The sequence below is a fragment of the Poecilia reticulata genome, linkage group LG19 (genome assembly GCF_000633615.1).
Source record: "Poecilia reticulata strain Guanapo linkage group LG19, Guppy_female_1.0+MT, whole genome shotgun sequence".
In the NCBI taxonomy this organism is placed as follows: Eukaryota; Metazoa; Chordata; class Actinopteri; order Cyprinodontiformes; family Poeciliidae; genus Poecilia; species Poecilia reticulata.
In genome coordinates, this window is record NC_024349.1 from 17,318,763 (window position 1) to 17,341,866 (window position 23,104).

Genomic DNA, 23,104 nt, shown 5'->3' on the forward strand with positions numbered 1-23,104 from the left:
AGTGAGAGTTATGTTGATGGCTGCCTCTGTGCCTTCTGCATGTAGACTGAGTTCACAGTTTGTGCTTGTGACAGTTTGTCCCTGAATGAACAATAACCAAAAACCCCTTTAACTCCTGCTACGCGTCTTTTCTGACACCATCTGTCTCAACTCGATCCCCACATCTTTCCTCCAGATGCTCTGATAAAGGATTCGAGTTTTCCACTTTTCCAGCTCTGCAATTCCTTCTTGTCATTTCGTTAGACTGAACACTGCTGTGTCTCGTCACAGCTGTCGGTGCCCACCGGCCTCATATCTCACTTATTCCTGCTTCTGCCTCACAGATTACTGTCTTGCACATTTCCTCTCTACCAATGACCTCCAGGTCAGTTTTACAGGAAAAAAAAAACAGTGCAAGAAGCATGTATATATCATTGTAGCTATAAAAAAAAAAAAAAAAAGAAAAGAAAAGAAAAGAAAATCTCTCCTTTCCACCATAGTACCAACTGAAAAAATAAGCTGGAGTTAGGCCTGTCACAATAACAAATTTTGCTGGACGATTAATTGTCTAAAACATTATTGCGATAAACGATAATATTGTTTCAAGACCTTTTGACACTGATTTAATGGAAATAATTAAATCAGTGTCACTGATTTAATTTGTGACACTGATTTAATAGATGAAAATCTATAAGAAAATAGATCTAGAAGGAAATAGACCTTATAGATTTCCAGCTATAAGGAAATCGCATAATGCATGCGATTTCCTTATAGCTGCACCTTATTTTCAAAAGAACACATAACACTGAAACTGATAAACTAAATAAACAAAACAACCAAAAACGAAAATAAAATGGATTCTCAGTCTCCATTAACAAAAAACATACTTGAATAGAAACTAAACAACATAAAGCCAAAGTGGAAATAAATACTGCATTCAACCAAAAAAGTGCAGATTATGAAGCCTGTATGTTGCCCTTCAGTAATCACTAGATTTAAATAGAGAAGACGGGCACACACATATTTTCCCCTTATGACAATCTTAGATCGTTGGCAGATCTAACCGATCATCCTGCAGTGTGTGGTGTGTTGCAGTAGATCGTCATGGCCGCTCCAATTTAAATCAAGAGTTTTCCCCGTCTGGGAGCTTAACGCAGCCAGTTGAATGTGACAGGTAGCCAATCAGAAAGCGCGGATCCTCCTCCATGCTTTCTGAGGGGAAATTACGGAGTCCATCAGGCTAAGTACACATAGGTGGGTATTTTCTCAAACTGCCTTTTTTTAATCAATGTCTTACACAAAACTTGTCAATTTCTTTCAAATTTAAAAAAGTACCATTAAGTATGCCATTCATATCAGACCTGCAATTAATCATAAATAATTGCTCAAGTCTTGTTATCACCCCAAAGAGAAACAAAAACAAAATAACCATAAGAAAAAAGAAATTGAAGCCACTGTGTTTGCAGATTTTGCTTTGGATTATGCTCTTATTTAGTAATGTTACCTGACTGATGTGAATGTCTTCCTCCTCTGAAGCGTGAACCTGTTTTTGTTCTGTGGTTTTTGTTTTTAACTCTGCTACAAAATGTCTTCTAGCAAACGGCACCAACTTGCAGTTGAAATTTGTAAGTGAAATTACCAAAACTGCAAAGGTGTAAAAGGCTAAGAGGCATAGTGACCAGTACCCATGGCAACAAAAATAGATTAAAAAAATAGAAGTTACTAGTAAATTTAAGCATAAAGAGCCACTTCTTTTGTTGTACGTTGTAAACAAATTCAATAAAAGGAAACTGCTCATCACTGGTTGTTCCGAGAAACAACTCTGAACTTACAGCCAGAGCTACAATGAAAGGATTTAGATCAAAGCATATTTATGTGTTACAATGGCCTAGTCAGAGTTCAGATCTAAAGTTAATCATCTATGGCTAATTGAGTTTCTAAAAGATATTCACAGACACTCCTTATTCATTGTGACTGAGTTTCTGATGAGCTCTTTGTTTACTACCCCTAGTGTGTGCTTAAAAATAGGATGTAAAAAGGGGGGGGGTCATACATTGTAGAGGGGGATGCTCTTCATGGGTTTGTACTGCTTCAGGGGGTCCATCTTATACAGGTGTCGGTCAGAGATGAGCAGAGCCCGGTCCTCCGCCTTGTGAAAACGGTTGATCTGGGAAACACAAAGCTCCTCGTTAGTCATCCCCCAGAGATGCATCATGAGCTGGCAAACAGGCTAGCCTCCACACCCTGGAGGGAGATGATGCTCTCCAGTAGAAGGTTTTATAGCTGTGCACACATGCAGATAAATGTGGCGAGCTGAGGACCGGTGATTTTATAGCCTGCTACCTTTCTCACGTTGGAGGAGAACAAAACTCTCATGAACTTGTCTTTCCGCTGCAGCTCGCTGGAAACAAGAGTGAAGGACGAAGCGGTGTCAGGGTTGTCACGTTTCTGCCCAACACAAAGCAAGAGAAAAGAAAATGGTTTGAAGCAAATCTCAGAGAGACCCAAGTTACAAGCGTTCTTACACATTTCTAATATTATTTCAGACCCCCCCCCAAATTTCCAGATTTTTCCATTAATTAATTTATATTTGAGGCTAAGCAATTAACAGTAACAAGAAATATTCATGTGTATTATAAAAAAAATTAAGTAAAGATTATGCGCTCTGCTATTAAATTGTTTTGCAGCTTCTGCAGCAAGAAGCCATCATACACATTACTTTTAGTAGAAACCTGCAAACTAGGTGTATAAAAAGCTGATTAAGACAAACTAGATTTTACATGTAATAGTATATTTAGCTGCATATCCACTGCCATGTATGGTGAAAATCATCATTAATGCCATTGTAATATGTAGAACACAATTTAATTGTCCTTCAATCAGTCCATTAAAAAGGTAAAAAGATAAAAAGGACAAAAACATACTAACACACAAACACAAGCATAACTAAGAGCGGTGTCGCATTGATTTAAAATGTTACATACTGGCAACATTAAATATTATTAGTCTGTTTCTTTATCTGTATAACTAATTTAATCCAATTGGTTCTCCTTCACCTACTCACCACATAGTTTCCCTCCCAGGCTCTCTGCAAGCCCAAGTCGGCCCTCTGGCCCTTCAGGGCCTCCAGGCTGGCTACCTTGGCCCTGACCTGCAGAGTCTCCTCTGGAGAAAGGCCTTTGATCAGCGTCCATGCCCACCACCTGACGGAAACATCCAAAGGCATTCATAAAGACCAAAAACCCATCGCAGAAATGAAAAGTTTCTCCATCAAGGCCTCCGCTCAAAGCTTTCATTCTGTCGACGGGTTAGCAGACACCAGCTGCACTGTGCTATTTTTCAATGCCTTTTCGCTCAGAAATCCCGACAGCCAACATGATTCTGAAAGAAGGCTAGCTATCTATGGCTGCCTTAAGGGTGGAAAAAAAACTGACAAAAAGATGAAAGACAGATGAGTCCCTCATGGAAGAGAAATAAAATCGATACCCAGCGTGAGCCTGAAGCCACGGGAAACAGGTGTAAACAGCTCGAAAAAGGACACATCTGGTTCTTAGTAACCCTCTGGACCATGTGTTGTTTCCAGTGAGATTTCCTTTAAGAAAATTAAGCATCATGCCCAAAATATTCATGACCTCTCTTTTTTCTATGAGTAATTGGAGATTTGAGTTTCACTTTAAAACGACAGTTGCTTCAGGTAGACATAAACTGCACCATCTGAACTTTTTTATTTTAACCTAGCTGTTAACATTCCAAAAGTGGGATCCAAAACTAAGATGTTAGCCCAAATTACATCCACTATTGCTCAGCAACTCACTGCTACTACAGGAGTGTTGTTGCTTTCAGCATCAGTGACTCTTGAGACACAGATCAAAACCTGCCGTTTCAAAATGAGTCCAGGATGTGAGTAAGAGCGATAAATCAGATCAATGTAGCATTTATCTGGGATCGTTTAATAACAGCTATTAAAAAAACCAAGCGTCACTCCAAACTTTGCAGAAATTTGCAACTAGAATAAATGAAATAAATATATTCATTCATAGCTATCCAATGTTTTTAGGTAAGAAATGGAGCCATTTGCCACATGACGTCAATTCATAACTGTTTTGTCAATGTTGTCAAATTGATGAATAATTACCAATGTATAAGCTGACTGACCCAGACCCAACCTTAACGGGTAAAAAAACAAAAAGCTATGCAACATACTAACCTCATAGCAGGTGAGCAAGACAAATGTGCTGTACGCTGAAAATGATAGAATTTAGCAACAAATCTTAATTGATCAAAACTAGCATTGGCAAATTGAAGTTTTACAAAAACCACAGATTGCAAATCGGCCTCAGACCTCCGACTGGCGCATCGCTAGCTGTCCTGGTCGAATACCTGTTATAGATGCTCTTCATTGCTTCTTCAAACTTGCGCAGGACTTTAGGAGGTGTTGGCCACTTCACGTGTCTGCCATGGTCTTTCATGGAGCGAACATTTTTGAAGCGACGGTTGACTTCGCGAATGTAGGACTTGACCTTGTAGCGTCGGTAGGCCCGCAGGATTATGAGGGCAGCGCGCATCCGCCGGTATCGCATTCTGGCGAGAGTGCCCCGCCAAACCTGGAACACATGGGAATGGTACAGATAAAAAAAAAAAAAAGGTAAGCATTCACAAAATATAATTAATCTTTTGAAGACAATTAACATTTCTTTTGGTTTAGGAGACACCTGCAAATAAATAAATAAATGCATAAAAGAAAAAAAAATGGTAAAGATGGACAGGAAAAAATGTTAGCAAATATAAGGTGATTCTAGATTTTCTTATAATCAAAGAGACATCTTGCTGAAACTGCTGCCATAAAGGCTGAAACAGCAAAAACGTCAACAAAGCTCAGTGTAAGTGAAAGCTATAACCCACCAACAAAACTAATACAACAGGAGATTTCAACAGAAATATTGTCCTCAACATGCTAAAGACGAACATACAAGTATAAAACAACAACATGCAAGGAAACAAGAGAAGAAATTGAGAAGAGATAGAGAAAAAAAAGAATACACCAAATATAGAAGAAAATTATAATCTCATAAATATTAAAAGAAAAAAGAGAAAAGCAAAACGGCCTATAAACAAATATAAACTGAGTGGCTATCAGATCCTTTATAACATCAATAATAGATGCAAGGGGGGACCCCAGAGAGCTGCAACTCCTAATCCAACCTCTCTAAAACCAGCACCATATGCTCCGCTTTAACAGTATTCCCTCATTCTGACACAAGCACCAAATCTGGTGTTAATGTGTCCCCTAAATAATCCCTGGAAGCCACTAATCCACTGACAGGGCCCTAAACATCAACAGTTCAAAGCACTATGGTTGTGTGCATTGAAGGCACGCTTCTGAATACCACTTCAGTGTAATGCATTGTAATCATGGAGATCATGAATATTTAATCCTTTACACTGAGGGGGAGGCGGGTGGCAAAGAAAAGGCTTTCTTCTATTTGCATATTGAAACTGCGGAGGAGGCAGTTTTCACCTGATGAGACCAGCAGTGTAACAGCGTGCAGAGAACAAGCTGGAGCACCGAAGACACAAACAAATCGATCAGAGAGGCTGCAAATAAAAGTGTTACATTTCTGTTCATCAGTGGAAAATGTCATGTTGGAACAAAAAAAAAAAAAAGGTAGAAAGCAGCTGCACACACAGCACAGCCACAAAAGTATTCATGATCTACAGTAACCTGAGCCACATGAGTAAAAAATTTAAACTTCTAATTACAAAGCCAAACTGCTTTCTGAGATTTTGGCTTTTCAGACCTTTAGGTTTGTTCAGTCATGTAATGTGAATTAAGCTGCAATCAGCCTGGTCTGTGCAGACAAAATCCACACAAAAAAACAGGCCAGTGTGGTTTATATTAAGTCGGCTGAACATTGAGGAAAATGATTTCCAAGATTCCTCAAATGTTTTGTGATTCTAATCAGAACAGAAATTTGTGTCACATCTGGAATTAAATTACTCTTTTTTTTTTAGTAAGGCTTCTAATTTATTTTCTGTTCATGCAAATCATTCCACATTCACAAAAAAAAAAATCATCCCTCCATTGCTGTGTAGGCTGAATAATGAAGACCTTGTCCTTCATTTCTGCAATGCTGCAATGTCTCTAATGCATCATGAATAAAAGAGAGAGATAACTGAGATGTCTCTCCCATGTGCTCATGGTGATGGTGGTGGGAGGAACAAGGTGAACGTGTTTGATTGTTTTTCTGGGAATAAGGTTAACATATTATTTCCATTTCAATTTTGCATTCAATCACGAAGCTGCTGTAAATCGGGCTCTAGCGGTTTTAGGTGAAGGCGCTTGGTCAAGCCAAACTATCAACATATTGCTGCGAGAAATAAAGGACCCAGAAAGCATTGACATAAGTATGTCAATCAGGAGGTTAATGCATTAACCTCCTGATGTTAAATGTTCATGCTTAAAACATGAAGAATTTTCAATCACGGTCAGGGTGACACTAAAAAGAAACACTTATGTTGGAATTTCAGATAGAGATTTGTGCATCAGCCTTGAATGCCAGCATAATTCTTTAAAATTTTGACACACCTTTGTTAGACGTCTTACATTCTTTGTACTTCTATGAATGACATCCTTTTATAATATAGACAAAAATACCAAGTGTCTAAGCACCAGCCCCACCTGGACCCAAAACAAGAGTAAACCAAGGGTAGAAAGTAGATGGACTGGTGTTTACCTTAAACATGATCAAAAACTATGTAACGGTTATAATGGTGAACACATTTGCACCAAATTCATTCATCAAATTCTATATGCAGATTTCATTTCGATTTCTTTTTTTTTTTTTTTTGGATTGCAACAACCAAAAATAAATACATGAGTAGAGTAAACCAAAAGCAAATTAACTAAAAACTAAAGCAATCCACACCAAATCAATAAAAAAAATAAAAAAATAAAATAAAAAAAGAGGAGCTTTTTTTTATTTGGCAGCAGATAAAGGCTTTTCAGTCACACAGAGGGGATAGATAACCAGGAGTTATATATTCAGATACTGTTACATCCATGCAATAAACTCCTTACATGGATGGGCATGTAAGAATTTTATGCGAGGTTACTTGTAAATGTTTAACATATTTGTTTGACCTATAAAACTGGTTTATAATTTCTGCATTTTTTTTATATTAAGCTAAACTAATCCACTGAATAACAATAACTAACAGACTCAACATGAGTTTTCTCTCAGCTACAGTTAGCGTGCCTGTCTATTTGATGTCTGCAGAGAAAAAGGTGGCATTAGGCGTTGTCTCCTTTTTAGCCGTTTCAAGGAACTATGATCCCAAAACTGCATTGCTAATCCGGACTGGCCTGTAATACTCAATAGAAAATCTAAAATAAAAGCATAAAATAAGTTTATTCTGCACACAAATCCAAATAGGCTAGATTTATGTTAAAACATCAGCTTGCTTTGCCAAAAGCTCCTGCAGTAGCTTCTTTCTTTGGATAGCAACATGAGCACACTTCCTGGGTGAGTGAATGCTAAAAAGAGACACCAAGAAGATGCAGAGCTTTTAAATAATAGATGGACTTTTAAGTAAGGGCTGCATATAAGTATCATTGTGCACATTAATAATACTGAAAGGACAATTTAGAATGTGCTATTTCCATTGAGATTTCCAGTTACACAGATATTTTTCAAGTTGAAAATATATTTAGCCTCACTGCAGTAGATGCTGCTTTTAAATTCATCCATTTACTGTCTATATACCTTCTTACCCTTCAATTCAGAAAACAAAATTATTCCTAATTTAAGCCTATTCTTTATAGTTACCTACAATTAATACTCCCATATGAAGTATGTTAAATGAGAATAGCTTACATTTAATGCAAACAAGAATTTTGTTTTTGGTTAAATGTCTTGTACTTTGTCTCAATTTGAAGGATGCTCTCATGTCTAAATTTTTCAATACACAAATGGAAGCAAAAGAACAAAACAAAAGTGCCCAATTGGGGAATCAATGAGAGCTCAGGAAATATTTTGGCTGCCTAAAGCCCACATGGTGCACAGGTCTTTGTCAGATTAACAACTCTGTTTAGCGAAGCCGTAAGTCACTAATTACAATGTGATTGATGTCAGTGGTAAGAGGTGATACAGGAGGATAAAAAGAGCATCACAAAACAACATGAGAGCAGACATAAACCCATTGAACAGTTTGGAGTTTTATCAGAGTGGGATAGGTACATTGATGGTGCAGAAACAGCAGGGGTATCTACAGAAGCCCCACAGTTAGACACAACAATGTTCTGCCACAGTGTAGCACTCTGGCTCCAACGATTGAGTCCGACCGATGGAGATGACTCCCGGGGGTGCGGGTGGGGGGGGGTTGAGGATAAATCAGGCCTGTAACGAGGCCCTTGACGGTCTGCCGCCTCAATCTTTGGGCCAATAAAGCCATCTGATCATTATGGAGGCGGTCCTCACCAAGCTAAGGGGCTCAGGGTTTAAGAGCCCATCAAACCAAACCCAGATTGGGGATCTTTTTCTGTTGCAACAAAGCTGGACAGACTGCTGCTGTTTGGGTTGAGAAATGAATATTAAATAAAGGCTAGGTAAACTCGGAAGAGTTGGAGGGTTTCTGTTGAGATACCGTTGAAATCCATAAAATACAGCACGAGTCTCACTGTGAGCTGCAGAAGCAGAATTCATCCATTTACTGTCTGTGCGCTCTTATCCTTGAAGGGACGCAGGGGGAGCTGGTGGGCAAGAGGGAGGGTAAATCTTGAACGGTTGGCCAGTCCATCACAGAGCCCCTCCAATATAATCATTGTTAGTGTGACCACTGTGAGGCTATTCGAATGCTCAAAGAACCCTTCTTTACACGCAAGATATTTTCAACAACCAGGACCAGAGCTGGCATTAGTTCCGGTACTTGAAAACCAGTACTATATGAGTACTATGACTAACTAGACATCTTCTTTTTTTAAGAGGAATAAATAGGATCTAAATAGCCCTATCAGAATACACACACTGCAAATTACTCCAGGCTATAAATACAATGAGGTGATGCATTTGTGAAGGTAAACACTTGCCACTACTGTACACAGACCAGTCTAAGATATGGAAAACAACTCCTTTATGGGATTTGCAAAAAAAAAAAAGCACTTTATTCTGAGAAGGACCAATTTGATGTCCTCACGGGACATCAAACTGCTTTTTAAATGACAAACTCAATGAGGGGGTGGACTGAGGGGGGCTAATATCAGGATTGTGTGACAGTATCTGATGAAGCTGCGAGGTTTGCTGACCTCTTGCTGTCAAAGGGAAACACTGGGAAGAAGCTGAGGGCAGCAGTCATTATCATAAATCAATGAAGGCCTCCTGTGAGTGGCACACTCACCAGTAACCCACAGCAATGACACTGGTTCCTAATCCCCCTTTACTCTCTGCATTGGGTTTAAACTTTTACCTCGGGGGGTAATGCCCTCCAATGATGTGAAACAAATGTGTTCAAACTGATTTGAAACATTGCTGTCTCATTAAAGAGCGGTTATTGAAGAGTCAAATGAATTGGCTCCATCGATCACTGAAATGGGACTCAACCAGATTCTAGGTGCATTACGTATAAGTCAGCAGAATAAGCTTTAAATAACAAACATCAGTCAAACTGATTTGAAGGACAATAAAATTAACTGGGTGATTCATCTAAGAAAACATTGGAAAGATTTCGTTATTCATCGCAGGATGAGAAGCAAATCTTTTACATTACAGGTGCAGCAAAGCACACAAACCTCGGGTGATTTGAACTATGAACGTACAGAACGGTTTTTATGCAGGTGAACTCTAGATTTTGCCAGAGAAAAGTCTTACCCACACAGTTGGCACCATGGTGTCTCAAAACATGAGGCGTATAAAACCTTGAAAGGATTTAATGCACACTTGTATTTTGAAGTCAGAGCATGTGAAAGTTTCTCTTGGATGAGAATGATTAAACAGTTTTATTTACCGTAATACTTTTGTGTTGTTTTACAAATCCATCAATTGTTGAAATAATCCAAAATTAAATTTGAATGCTGATGAAATTCATGATTTCTTTGAGGAAATGGGACAGCTCCATGGAAAGAAAGTGTAAAAGTATTCACTGTCCACATAGATTGATAAGTTGCGAGATTGATTGTTTTATGACATTAATAGAGTCTGATGCATCTTCAACTTTAATGCACAGTTGGGTAACTGATATCTGTTAAATGTCCTGAATTGGTGATTTGTGAAGAAAACAAAATTCAACATGCAAGATGTATGAATTCCACACAGAATACGTGGATTTTGTTTTAAAATATTATTTTGGCTTCAACTCCAAATGTATTGCTATTGTTAGCCACCCTGTTGTTAATTTCTGAAATATAATAAAAAATTTAGTTTTTGGCCGTGTTGTAACATAAAGTGTGACACCTTCAGCCTTACATGTTTGTAACTTAGTTGTGTACTTTGTTATCTTATAAAAAATAAAATACCGACTAAAGAAAATTAAAAACCAAATCCATAGCAACATAATTTGCCACATTAAACCATCAGATTTTTATCTGTCACAGTGTTGAGTTTCTTTAGAAAGGATTTCTAAAACTTTTTGCAGGAGGGATAAAAGGATCAGAGACTGTGTTTCTGCTGAGGTTTTTTTTTCACAATAAATATATGTGTGGGCTGTTGAGGGGATCCAAGGTAGTGCAGACTTTTTAGAAAGTCAGCACAGAAACAGCTAAATGTTAGCAGTCCTCTTTACCACTCCGACAATATTGTTCCAAGGAAAAATTCAAATGACTACATTATTCATTGCTTTCAGACACGATTTACCAACCGAGTATCAGTGGAAAGGATTAAGTAAATGTCTTCATCAAATAAACTTTTTCCTCTAGACGCTGTCCATATAAACCCCATGTGGCTTCTCTATAAAAGCTGATGACCCATAACAAAACACTCCTCATGTCTGATAAACCCAGTTTCACACATGAACCATGTAAAGCTTTGGAAAGCAATTAAAACCGAGGTTCAGAGTACACGAGGGGGGTGTGTCGTCTCATCATGGCGCCTACTCTGACAAACGCTGACAGGTACTGTGATGTGGATGGCTGAGCTTGGATTTATGAAATATTCATTTGCAACACACAGAGCAGGTGGGGGAAGTTTATGTATAATTTAAGGGCTATCTGTATTTATGTTGGACTCTGGGATTCTTGTCGTTTTTCTTCCTGTTCTTTAAAGTAGGAATAAAAACTGCCCCTCCCCCCCAAGCTTGATGTCAGTGAAGGATTTCACAAAACCAGACAATAAAAAGAGTAGAAGGATGTGATGAACCCTAGAATATAAAGAAAGAACTCATAAATAGAGGATTAATTTGAGATGAGAAGAAGCCCTCGCCCCTCCTGTACTCCGACTACACCCCCCTCCTAAAAGCAGGAGGCATTATGGTAATTTAAAGGCATAAAAGCAGAGACGTTTTCCAAGAGAGACCAGCTCATAAAGGCAGCAAAACATAAAGCCCATAAAATACATAAGTAATCTTATGGAACATAAGTTCAGAACCAACTTCCAACATAAACAAGTAAACAACAAAACCATTACAGCGAAACAGAAGGAGCATCCACTTCAAAAACAGTCACATCACACTGACGGAGTGAAATCTTCTCTTTCTCCATTAAAATCAGCAAACATTTCTCTGTTGATCAGTTCTGACACATTCAAGCCCTTTTGAATGTTATTGTAGTAAACAGACATGGCATATTGTTATGGCTAACAACTCCTAAATCGTCTCATGCATTTAACAATATATTTACCAAGGTTTATATAAACCGTACTTTGACATTACTTCAGAAATGGTCAAAACAATCTCATATTCAATGCAGGTCGAAGGCAGAAATCTTCAAGGTATTCATGTTTTTAAGACTTGATCACAAACTGTTTGTTTGAACGCCTGTCATTATATGTCAATGTGGGTTTTTTTTAGATACGAATAAAACATTTATAGTAAAAAATGCTTTAATCTAATAATTTTATGCATAGTCAACTCTAATTAGCCAAATTACACTTTAATTTGTTTTTGTCCAATTCAAACTTTAACTGTGGAATACAGGTGTGAATTTCAAAGGCCGACTGGAAAGATTTTCTACTGCTGATGTTGAGGAAGATAATCACATAAGTGTCATCTGCATTTAAATGGAATATGATTTTTTAAAACAAATCAAATTTAAACAGAATGCTTAGTCTGGTCTATAACCGTCAGATTAAGCAGGTAGAGACAATGGATGGCAGGTTGAAAGAAAATGGGCTCCAATACAGAGCCCTGATAAACTATTTTGGACATTGAGAAAACAGAAGAAAAAGGGAGTCTGAACGGTGGGGCCTGGTGTCTCCCGGTTTACACACGCAGCTGCAGTGTGAGCTGACACTTAAGCTGTATGCAGAGTCACAGACTGTTTTGTTGACAGGGCAAACTAAGTGGAATTAATATAAATCTGTGAGGTAAATAAGGACAAGGAGAATGTCGGTGCCTCAGTCATACAGCACTAACTTTTGGCACTGTGCCGCCTGGCATAAGGTTGGATGGTGTGCCGGGTGCTGATAAAAGGCCCGCTTGGCACAGCAGACCAGACTCCGACTGGGATGTTTTCTGAGTAACAGCATGGAAAGATACAGGAGTCTATTCTGCTGTCACGCTTTTATTTGACGCTCTGAAAATATGGAGTGTGTGAGCATGCACATAATGAAAGCTTTGCTTCGACACTGACAGAGGACGAGATTAAATACAGCTTCTGGAAAAAAAAGTCAACCATGCTGAGCCATTTGCTTTGGCGGAAGAGCTACAATTCCTCTGAGCTTTCTCTTTGTTATCAAAGCTGGATTATACACAGATACAAGATAAGGGTTTCCTCAGGGGGAAGAAACTCCCGACAGGTCACATCGATCAATAAATAAGGTCAACCAATCATTTCACTACAGAAGGTAATTCGCCTTGGAAAACCCTTTCATGTCTGGGGTTACCTTGACAAAGGTGCACATTAAAGCTGTGGAGGAATACAACACCACAGTGGGGAGGAATCTGCTGACATCATAAATGCCAATCAGTCGGGTCCCAAGCGCAGCACAAATAGTGCCTCACTTGATTTATGTACGAGAGCTCTCTCACACTGTTGATAAACTGATGCTGTACAAGTGTGACCGTCAGTCAGAACTGGCATTTTTTAAAACCGACATAGAATTTGCATTGCATATTCTCAATTTAAACCTGAGACAGTGTGTCAGTCCACGTTTACAAACCATCACATTCTTCCTATGCATACTAAAACGACGCCTGTCAGCGAATGCAGCATAATCGCACCAAGATCTTGGCATTCTCGCCTGAAGGAAGTGTCATCAAATCACTGACGCATGAGGAAGACAACAACCACTCAGTCCAGTGACGCATCCAGAGATCGCAGCATATTATTTTCAATGTGTTCAAATATACTTAACTAAGTTGCAGTTTATATAGGAAAATCAACTGTTTTAAAACCACTACATTCTGATAAAGAAGCTAAAAAATAGAAAATTAAAAGCAACACCAATAACACAAGAGGATTTCAGCTTCTAAAACACCTCTGAGCTTTTCCAGTTAACTGCAGAGTCACAGACGTATTCCTCTCAGAGGTTATTCATATGCAGAGCAGCATCCGATGTAATCCAGAAGGAACAAGATCTTTGGCCTCGGAAACACAGGTAGCTCATAATCTCATTTCAAGAATGTAATCAGATGATTTATGTTTATGGGTGGCAACTGGCAGATTTAATAATGATTGATGTTTAGCATTAGAAGCTCTTTTATTATTACCAAATACCATGAAATAGCAATCATCAGTTTGTTTGATGGGTTAAAATACAAGAAAGAAAATGAGGGACAAAATTGTACAAAGTAGCAGTAGAACTATACAGATTAAAGATTTAATTACATGACATTTTAGCAATAAAGTGAATAAAATACGCCCATGTGGTCACGATTACCTTCTGGAGGAAGACGACGATTCTTTTGACCATTTCTGCTCGCTGCTCCTCCAGGCTGAAGAGAGTCCGCGGAGTGCGGATGAAGACCTTTGTTTTGCCGTAAGCCACGTCGTGGTCAAACTTGCAGCCCTGCAGAAGCTTCTTAACGGCGTCTTTGTCTGACGGCAGGTCATGGTTGGGCCATGTAAACTCTGAGATCATCTTGTATCTAAAGAAACCACAGTGAAGACATGAGAAACGGCAGTGTTGATGCTTCAAAGCTACATTTATAACTATTTTTAATCTACTATTTTAAACTATTTTAAGTTTACTCCGTAGCGGTATTGGAGTAAAGAGGTCAGAACATAAATGTACGTCACAATTTTCTGATTCTTATTAGTAGAAAAACACTGTTTTGGTCTATCCCAGCAACAAAGTTGGAAGTTTACAGCTGTAAAATGAGAAAATTTGGAGATCAAAGTGAACAAATAACTTTCAAGGGCAGTCAAGATGAATTTTTATTAAGAAGTTCACCTTGATAACAATAAACGGACAATGAATAAAAGATTAAGACGCTATTGTCTAGTTTGTTGAAAGACGGCCTCTATAATTCTTTTTTGGTTGTTATACCTCTGTAGAAATCGTGGATATGTCTGTCTGTAGGCGAAGCCGGCCCGACGCACTCTGACGTTCTCCAGCAGGCCGAGATACTCCACCTGGTGGCGGCAGCGTTCGGGCTCAAACAGAAGAGGAGATTTGACATCGTTGGGCTTGATGCAGCGGACGTAGTAGGGTTCCTGTGGATTGCAGAAGACAGAAGGCAAACAGAAAAGTTGTTGTCCCTTTCTTTGGCACATCATAATGGCTGATCCATTGGACCCTGCAACTTTTTTATCCTGTATGTGGTTCAGCGTAGTCATACTGACCCTGCATGTGCTTTTACAAGGGTTTTTTTTAATTGGTGTAGTTTTGGGAACCAACGGTCTGACGGTACAACAAAATATGATTATCTTTATGTCCTAAATTTTATGCTATCCAACAATTTGCTATTTTTGTTTGCAAAGATGAAGGTCTGTTATAAATAGCTGTGGAATTGTTTTGGATTTGTCCCACCGTCTTTCATAGAGTTCACATGTTGTTCATGAAATTGGTTCAACTGATTTTGACTCCTCACCTTGCTGGCAAGGTTCTCCACCAAAGAGATCATGGAGTTTTTGAAGATTGTTGCTGCTGTCAGTGGCCGTTTGGTGACCTCTGTAATTCTCAGTTTGCCCTCAGGCCACATCCCCTTCAGCACTGGATTGGAACTATGAAAAAAAAAGAAGAGAAAAACACATAAGAAAATTGAAGGGATTGATGCATAAAGAGGGAAAAATATTATAAAATAAAATCCAACCTTAAGTAATAAAATTATTATTTGTTCTCTAGTGAAAAAGATGCACCATATGGTCCAACACAGCTTCTTACTTTTAAGGCAACAGTTTACATCCAGTTCTTGATTTATTCAGTCCACTAAAAATAAAAGCAGCCGCTTCCAGCTTTTATGTATTCAGACGCCAACACAACCCGTCTAAACCAACCCTGAAATTTCTGTTCATGCCTAAAGGCATTTTAGCAAAATTAACACTTATGTTAAGCATCCTTTGTAAAACCACTCAAATCCCTTAAACCTTTAACACCTTTGTTTTCCATTTTCATTGTGATTGTGCATAAATTAGAGTCAAACCTTTGTTTGTCTGCTATACGTGAGATTATTTCTGATTTAAAATAGTTTTTTAATGGGCCTACAAGATAAGTCAACACGTGATTAATTTGGACCATTTGATTTAGATCATTGGTAAAAAAAAAAATACACTAGCTACTCATACATTTTTCTCAAAAAATGGTTTAGCCTTTTAATAGGCTGCTGTGAGCCCATTAAAAGGCTGATGGCAGCCTATTAAAAGGCTGACGGCAGGCTTTTAAGGCTGTTCTAGGAAGTTTTTCCTGCATGTTTGTGAGTCTTTATGGGAATGTTTGAACATTCATCAATCAATCAATCAATCAAATTTTATTTGTATAGCACATTTCAGCAGCAAGGCATTTCAAAGTGCTTTACATAATTAAAATAAAAACAGAAATAATCAGTGAGAAAGAGAGAGATTTAAAAAAAAAAACATTACATCATTAAAACGTCGAAAAGAAAGAAGAAAAAATTAAAAACATTAAAGACATTCATGAGGTGAGACACTAATGTTGAAAATGACTTTGGAAAGTCAATTTCCAAAGTACTAAAATACCTACATTTGGTAGGAAAAAGAATAACTTTGTAGGCTTTTTGAAATGTAATTTAAAGAAACCTGTCTGCTTTTTTGTTATTCAATTATTTGGAGAAAAAAAAACACTCAAAATACTTAATCAGCTTCAGAGCTCAAAGCTGATAAACTGATTCCCATCAGTGTTTTAGTTCTTCAGTAGTGTTCAAGTAGAAACAGGACTGAAATAGCGCTGAATGTAGTCTGCTAGGTCACTTTTCCATAATCAGTGATGTTTACTTCAGTGATTTGGAAATAATTTTTGTACTAATGTAACCTATTAAATAATGTAGATTCGTAGGCCTATTGTCAGCTGCTTTTCTAGTTAGATAAAGGTGTTCATTTTTGTGGTGATATAGTCGTGTCTTTACTCAAGGTTGTCATAATGTAAGTATATTGTAATATTCCAGGCCAACATTGAAAAATCAAAGATGGATATTTTAGATTAGGAAACTCTATTCAGCTACAAAACTTTAACTTTTAATTTCCCAAATCTTTGCTTTAAAAGCTACGAACAATTGAAATCTCCACAGAGCACACAAGACTTAAGGATTTATTATGTCATATTTACAAGAACAAACTCAAGCTGAAAGAGTGTAGTGTTAGATAAATTCGAGGAAAGTCTTTGAATTGAAAGTGCAACAAGAGATATAAATAGAATGTGAGGAAATGTTTAAAGGTGTGCTTCACCTGTTGTACAAAAGTCTCTTGAAGTCTTGGAACAGGGTGTCTTTGTTCTTATCAATAAAGCCCACCACCGAGTACCTGTGAAAAGAAAAATGTCTGCTAAATACACACGACGCTCACTTTAATGTTCGGACATACTGTCGATTACACAAATTGTGGTCATTGAAAAAAAAAGGGACCTTTTCAGCTTTGTTCTGCCAGTGTACAGAATGTCTGGTGCTAATGTACACCTTTAGATGATACACTGAGCAGGTGAAGGAGCTCCAAGCTGTTATAATTCATGCTGCGAGAGCTTTAAGTTTCCTGCCTTATCCAACAGTGGCACTGGGATCAATCAAGGCTGCCAAGCCTGGACCTGCTCCCCTGGGTACCAGACACTTAGCCTTCACAAATAGGCTCAACACATTTCCACGAGAGCCCTTATGATGGTTCTTAGTGTGTGTGATTTAATCATAAAAGTCATGTTCAGGTACTGTGAGTGACTCACAGCAAGCATTGAAGATGTTACTCTTGACCTGCAAATAACACTGTTAAAAAAATAAGGTAATGCTTAATACTGTTTTGTTTTTTTATGAATGCATACTATACAAGTACATCTCAATAAATTAAAATTAAAATTAAACTGAAAAGTCAATTTAGCGCCCTTGGTTTGATAAAAATCTACAGAAATAAATGCCTGAAAAAAAAAAATCTCCCAATGCGTCGATGTTGAATTAAATTGCTGAAATAAAACATTCACATTTTTTATTTATAGAGAAGCACATGTTTGTCAAAACAACAGAAAAACAGCTGCACCCAAAGTCAGCAACCAAATATATTTCACCTTATTATATATCAAAAGAAACCGTATTGAAAAAAATTATATTTCTCTTCAGAGATTGGAATGGACAAAGTAACCTGGCTTAATAAAGTCTATTTTGGTTAAAATCTACTTTAAGAAATCTGAATGAGATGGCCTTTAATAACCTCACTCTTTTTCTGGAAAAACTTAATGTTCTCAGCTTTGGTTCTAGTCAGCAGCTCTGAGACATGAATGCATAAAAGAATTAGAAAAGAGGATGAATCATCAGTAAAAGCTTTCCTTAAATAAGTTTAAAAAAAAAAGTAAGATACTTACGCCACGTCCCCTGCATAGTGCCTGATGCGAAAGTCTCTGTCGAACTCCAGACTCTTATCAGTCGGTGAGAGCTAAGAAGAGGAACACAAACAGTGAGTGGACATCACCAAAGTGAACATAGAGCTGGATATTTCAATAGCACCAGGCTAAAAAATTATAGAGGTTTTTAATCTACAGTCACACTTCCCACATTAATAAGGTCAAGTTCAATACCGATCACATAAGCTGTCCTTGCAAAGTCTCCAAGTGTAAATAAAAACAAAATCAAGCAAAGTGGAAAAAATTGTCTAATATAAAATTTAGACTAAATATTTTGTACAGATTTTAGAGGGTAATATTCTAAATATAACCAAAATACATTTCTGGAACAACTTAAGGTATTAATCAAAGGAGAATTTGTCTGTATTCAGATTGATTGGTTGTAAATTTATTGTAATTTATAACATGAGTTGTACAAAATATCCCTATGGTTGTTTTTAAGTGCGTGTGTATAAACACATTTGAATATAATAAAAATGTTAACATTTGATTTCAGTTATTTAATGTAAACTGAGTCATAGCACAGTCTAAATATGACATAAGATGGGAAAAATATGTTTTATACAAAAATATGGAATTTTTTTTGTTAGAATTGATCAAATTTTACAATTATGTAGAGTCAAAAATGTAACTGTGTATTTGTGATTATACTGTCTGAGTTGAGGGATATTTTTCCAAATTTTGTCTATCATACATTTTATAAGATCACTGAGAAAACAGTTCACATCCCTCTATTTTACAAGTTGGATCGATGGTTTATTTAATTTAATGTTATCAATATAGGCATGGAAAGAATACATGGATTTCTTTATGCAAAGATTGACAAAAATCATAGCTTTTTTTTGAAGGTCAAATACTCTTTAGGAGATTAAATTTTCTAAAGCTTCTGTAGCTTGAATTTGACTCAGCAACGCTTTAACACAAACCGAGCCAGAAGGACCGATGATATTATTTCCTGTGACATAAAGGCAGCTCTGCCAGAATAAAGGAGGAGGAGACATGTTTTGGTTGCTCTATTTCACCCTCTTTCATACAAACTGGCGACAAACCTGGCGTAATTTCTCATCAATCCTAACACTTTATTTTTACCCCCTTTAAACAATCAGGCTCAGCAGGACTCTTTTCAACTCCAAATGAATTTACAGTCACAAAGATTTGTGCCAGTTCTACTTTAAAACAAAGCGTCAAGTCATCGGTGGCCCTTTGATCACAACTCTTCGCAAGTCAAACTGTGATGGCTAAACTGAGTGTCCAGAGTGATTTGCAGAGCTATGAGCATTACTGACACAGCAAACCCACTGGTGCAAGAAACACAGAGACTGTCAGGTTTGATTAAGTCCCACAGTAAAAGAGCAAGAGGAAAGAGAGGAACGTGCATCAACGTTAGGAAGTAAAATCAAAACCGGTGGGGGGGCAAACCGAGACAGCAAGAGGACGACTGAAGAAGACGGAAGAGGAGGAAAATAAAAGTAATTTAACAAGTTGAGACATCAAGGAGGAAAACAAAGGTAAGGAAGAGGGTGATACTGAAGCATGTATGGGAACATGTGATGAGAGCAGAGGACAGAGTCAAGTAAGCAGAAAAAAGGGAGATAACAGCAAATGGGACAAGAAGGAAATATGCAGGTGTATCTATAAATATAGATTGGGACATCAACTGAATTCATTGAGTGAAACTCGTAAAGATTAATTAGATGGAAGCTTTTATTCGAATTAATTTACATTATTATGGATTACAGATAAGAGTCAATGGATCAGTTTACCATAGAAAATTTACATTACATGAGACCAATTAAAAAAAAATTAAAACAACTAAAACATATGTCAAACTCCTCTACAATACCACAGTAGAACGGAGCACTTTCTCATCTGGCAATGACCTTTTGTGGCTTTTGTCGAGGGACTGAAAGTTGCCCAGCTGTCTGTTAGGTAACTTTCATAATTGTAGGACTTTTCCATGATTGTGCATAACATAATATTATTATGCCAAAATAGTTTTTTATTAGTCTTATTTAGCAAACTAGTCTTATTTAGCAAACTTAGTGGAAAAACAATTTTGGGTTTTCACTTATATGCAGAATCAATGCACAGCTTCAGTTATTACAACTAAAAACCAGCGATCAGCCCGAAACCTGGGAGTAGTGATGGACTCTGACCTGAACCTTCAGAGCCACATTAAGACAATCACAAAGTCGGCCTTCGATCACCTGAAGAACATCTCCAGGATTAGAGGACTTATATCTCAGCATGATCTAGAGAAACTCATCCATGCGTTTATCTTTAGCCGCATTGATTACTGCAACAGCGTCTTCACAGGTCTGACTAACAAATCAATCAAACAGCTGCAGCTGATCCAGAACGCTGCTGCTCGCGTTCTGACTGAAACCAGGAAGATAGAGCACATAACACCAGTTTTAAAGTCCCTACACTGGCTCCCTGTAGCTCAAAGAATAGACTTTAAAATACTGATGTTAGTTTATAAATCACTGAACGGTTTAGCACCACAATACCTTAAAGATCTGTTATTGCTGTACCAACCGTCTAGACCCCTCAGATTTTCTGGTTCTGGTCTGCTCTGCATCCCCAGAACCAGAACCAAACGAGGAGAAGCAGCATTCAGTTTCTATGCACCACAGATTTGGAACAAACTTCCAGAAAACTGTAAAACTTTAAATCTCAACTTAAAACCCACCAGTTTAGAGTTGCTCATGGCTAAATTAGGGTTAGAGTGCGGGTTTTGATGTCTTTGATGTTTTTATGTGTTTACTTTTTTAATCTTTTTTTTTTCTTTTTTTAAAATCTCTTTAATGTTTTTATCTTTACTTTTTAATTTATTTTTATTTCTGTCACTGTTTACGTTTTAATGATGTAAAGCCCCCCAGAAAACGTCCCAGTTAAACTACGTTTAACTAAAGTTCTACAGGGTTTAGAGTCCCAGTTGACGGCGTTCGACTAAAAACCTAGAGGTCAGAGTCCCAGTTAACCGACGTTTAACTGAAGTCCTAAAAGGGTTTTTATGTTTATCTTTTTTTTTTTAAATCTCTCTCTCACTGTTTATTCTGTTTTTATTTTAATTATGTAAAGCACTTTGAAATGCCTTGCTGCTGAAATGTGCTATACAAATAACATTTGATTGATTGATTGATTATAAAAATCAATCAATCAATCAGTTAGCGTATTTGGCAATGAAAAGGAATGGTATGGACCTAATTCATAAAATAAAAACCTTTTAATGATATTCCAATGTATTCAGATGAACGTAATAAAAAGCTATTCATAGTTGATCAATGTGCTTCTTTGATGACATAGAGCTTTAATGTCACCTGCTTTATGAATTGCTTTTTCTAGATCATATTTAATGTAATTTAATAGGTTCAGGTGGTATATGCTAAAATAAATTACAACCTTCTACAGCCATCAATAGTTATTTAGAGGCTAGTTCCGTCAAATCAGCCGTTACAAAATGTTCCATTAGTTTATGAAAGTGATGAATGACTCATCGGTGTGCTAAGAGCTCTCAGACTTTAACAAGAAACACAGACACACAAGCGGCAGCGCACAAGAGCAAATTCTGCAAACATAATAAGAGCCTCGGATTTATTTTAGACAGCTGAATGAACCAAGTCCAAGGCCCGAATCAAAACCACAAAGGGGCTGGAAGTAAATCTTTGACGGATCCGAGACAAAACTCCTGGTGGAAATCAAAAGATTATTTACCTCCCTGGCAAAAAAAAAAAAGAAATCTGCTGAGACACAAAGCTGGTTCCAGTTACTGTCGACAAGAGTTTGATGAGGAAACAAAAGAAATGTGTGATTGCCTGTGTGTGTAAGTGAAAGAGATAACAATTAGAGAGCTGTTATAATCACAAAAGTCTGGCACCATTACAAGAAGGTGCAGCCTGTTATGAGGTGATTGGCTCTGTGCACTTTCACTCTGACTGAATTCATTGCTTTCTGCCAGAGTTAAGAGGTTCTTTCAAAGGGATTGTAGTTTGACAGTGTCTACACATTATTATTCATGTCTAAATTTAATCATTTTACAAGACTAAAATTTTCACAGTTAAATGTTTTATACCCTTTTAGACAAAAGAAGGAAGTTCACGACTAGTGTGTTGCAGGAATTTTTACCGAAGTCAGGCTTTAAATTTGAAATACAAACTGGAAGATGATGCTGGACGGACAGACGGACAAAGTGAATGGACGCATTCAAATCTGGTAGATAGACGAAAGGAAACAGATCAACCAATTGATAGAAGGATGAGCAAATGAAGATAGTAGTGAAAAGGCAGAGAAGAATGGATGAATGAAGTACTAAATAGTTTAGTAAACCATTTAGTACTTTTGACATATATCCATGTCAAAGGGATGTATATATGGGAAAAACAGATGAAGGGAAATATTGGACAGATGATGGACAAATGAATGGACAGATCTATTAGCAAAGTATTTTATACAATGGGACAGAGAAAGTCTGCAAATACAAATATTTTTCCATACTTATACAGATGATAAAAATGTTCAAATTAAACTAAAGATTTCTAGGTTAAATACTCCAGCCTGCGTAGGAAAATGTATTCCTCTGACGATTGTGTCTGAGCAACAGCAACACAAAGAACCTAGAATGAAGTGCGACTTTTGCTGAATTCACACAGAAACTATTCGTATGTCAAATATTTTCTATTTCAAACATTTCCTCCCTAAAACTATTGAACAACTGCTTCATAATTTACTGTTAACGTAATCAAAAGCCAATTTCTTTACCGTGTGACGCTGACAAACCTTCCAATAAACAACCACCTTATCAGGAAGCCAGATACAAAAGTCACAAGTTTTAAGACCTCAAAAAATGCTTTAAAAGTGATTTGGACTTTTTCAGTCATTTCAAGTAGTCTTTGTCGGAAAAATATTAGCTTTGTGAAGTCTTGTAGACCACAGTGGTGCATCCATTCAGTTTAGGATTATGTTTTTTATTCTGGAATGATCCA

At 37.3% G+C, this 23,104-nt stretch overlaps 1 protein-coding gene across 3 annotated transcripts in view; it reads right to left on the reverse strand.

Moving 5' to 3' along the window:
* Nucleotides 1-23,104, reverse strand: part of myo1d (myosin 1D) — a 93,136-nt gene that overhangs the window by 28,927 nt on the left and 41,105 nt on the right. For all 3 annotated transcript variants that reach the window (XM_008437408.2, XM_008437410.2, XM_008437407.2), the window contains 9 exons: nucleotides 18,081-18,151; nucleotides 16,967-17,041; nucleotides 15,157-15,289; nucleotides 14,613-14,779; nucleotides 14,004-14,211; nucleotides 4,360-4,583; nucleotides 3,044-3,182; nucleotides 2,323-2,427; nucleotides 2,033-2,146 (listed from right to left, as the gene is read on the reverse strand). In XM_008437408.2, the coding sequence (XP_008435630.1) occupies nucleotides 2,033-2,146; nucleotides 2,323-2,427; nucleotides 3,044-3,182; nucleotides 4,360-4,583; nucleotides 14,004-14,211; nucleotides 14,613-14,779; nucleotides 15,157-15,289; nucleotides 16,967-17,041; nucleotides 18,081-18,151 (1,236 nt within the window). The remainder of the gene's footprint in view (nucleotides 1-2,032; nucleotides 2,147-2,322; nucleotides 2,428-3,043; nucleotides 3,183-4,359; nucleotides 4,584-14,003; nucleotides 14,212-14,612; nucleotides 14,780-15,156; nucleotides 15,290-16,966; nucleotides 17,042-18,080; nucleotides 18,152-23,104) is intronic.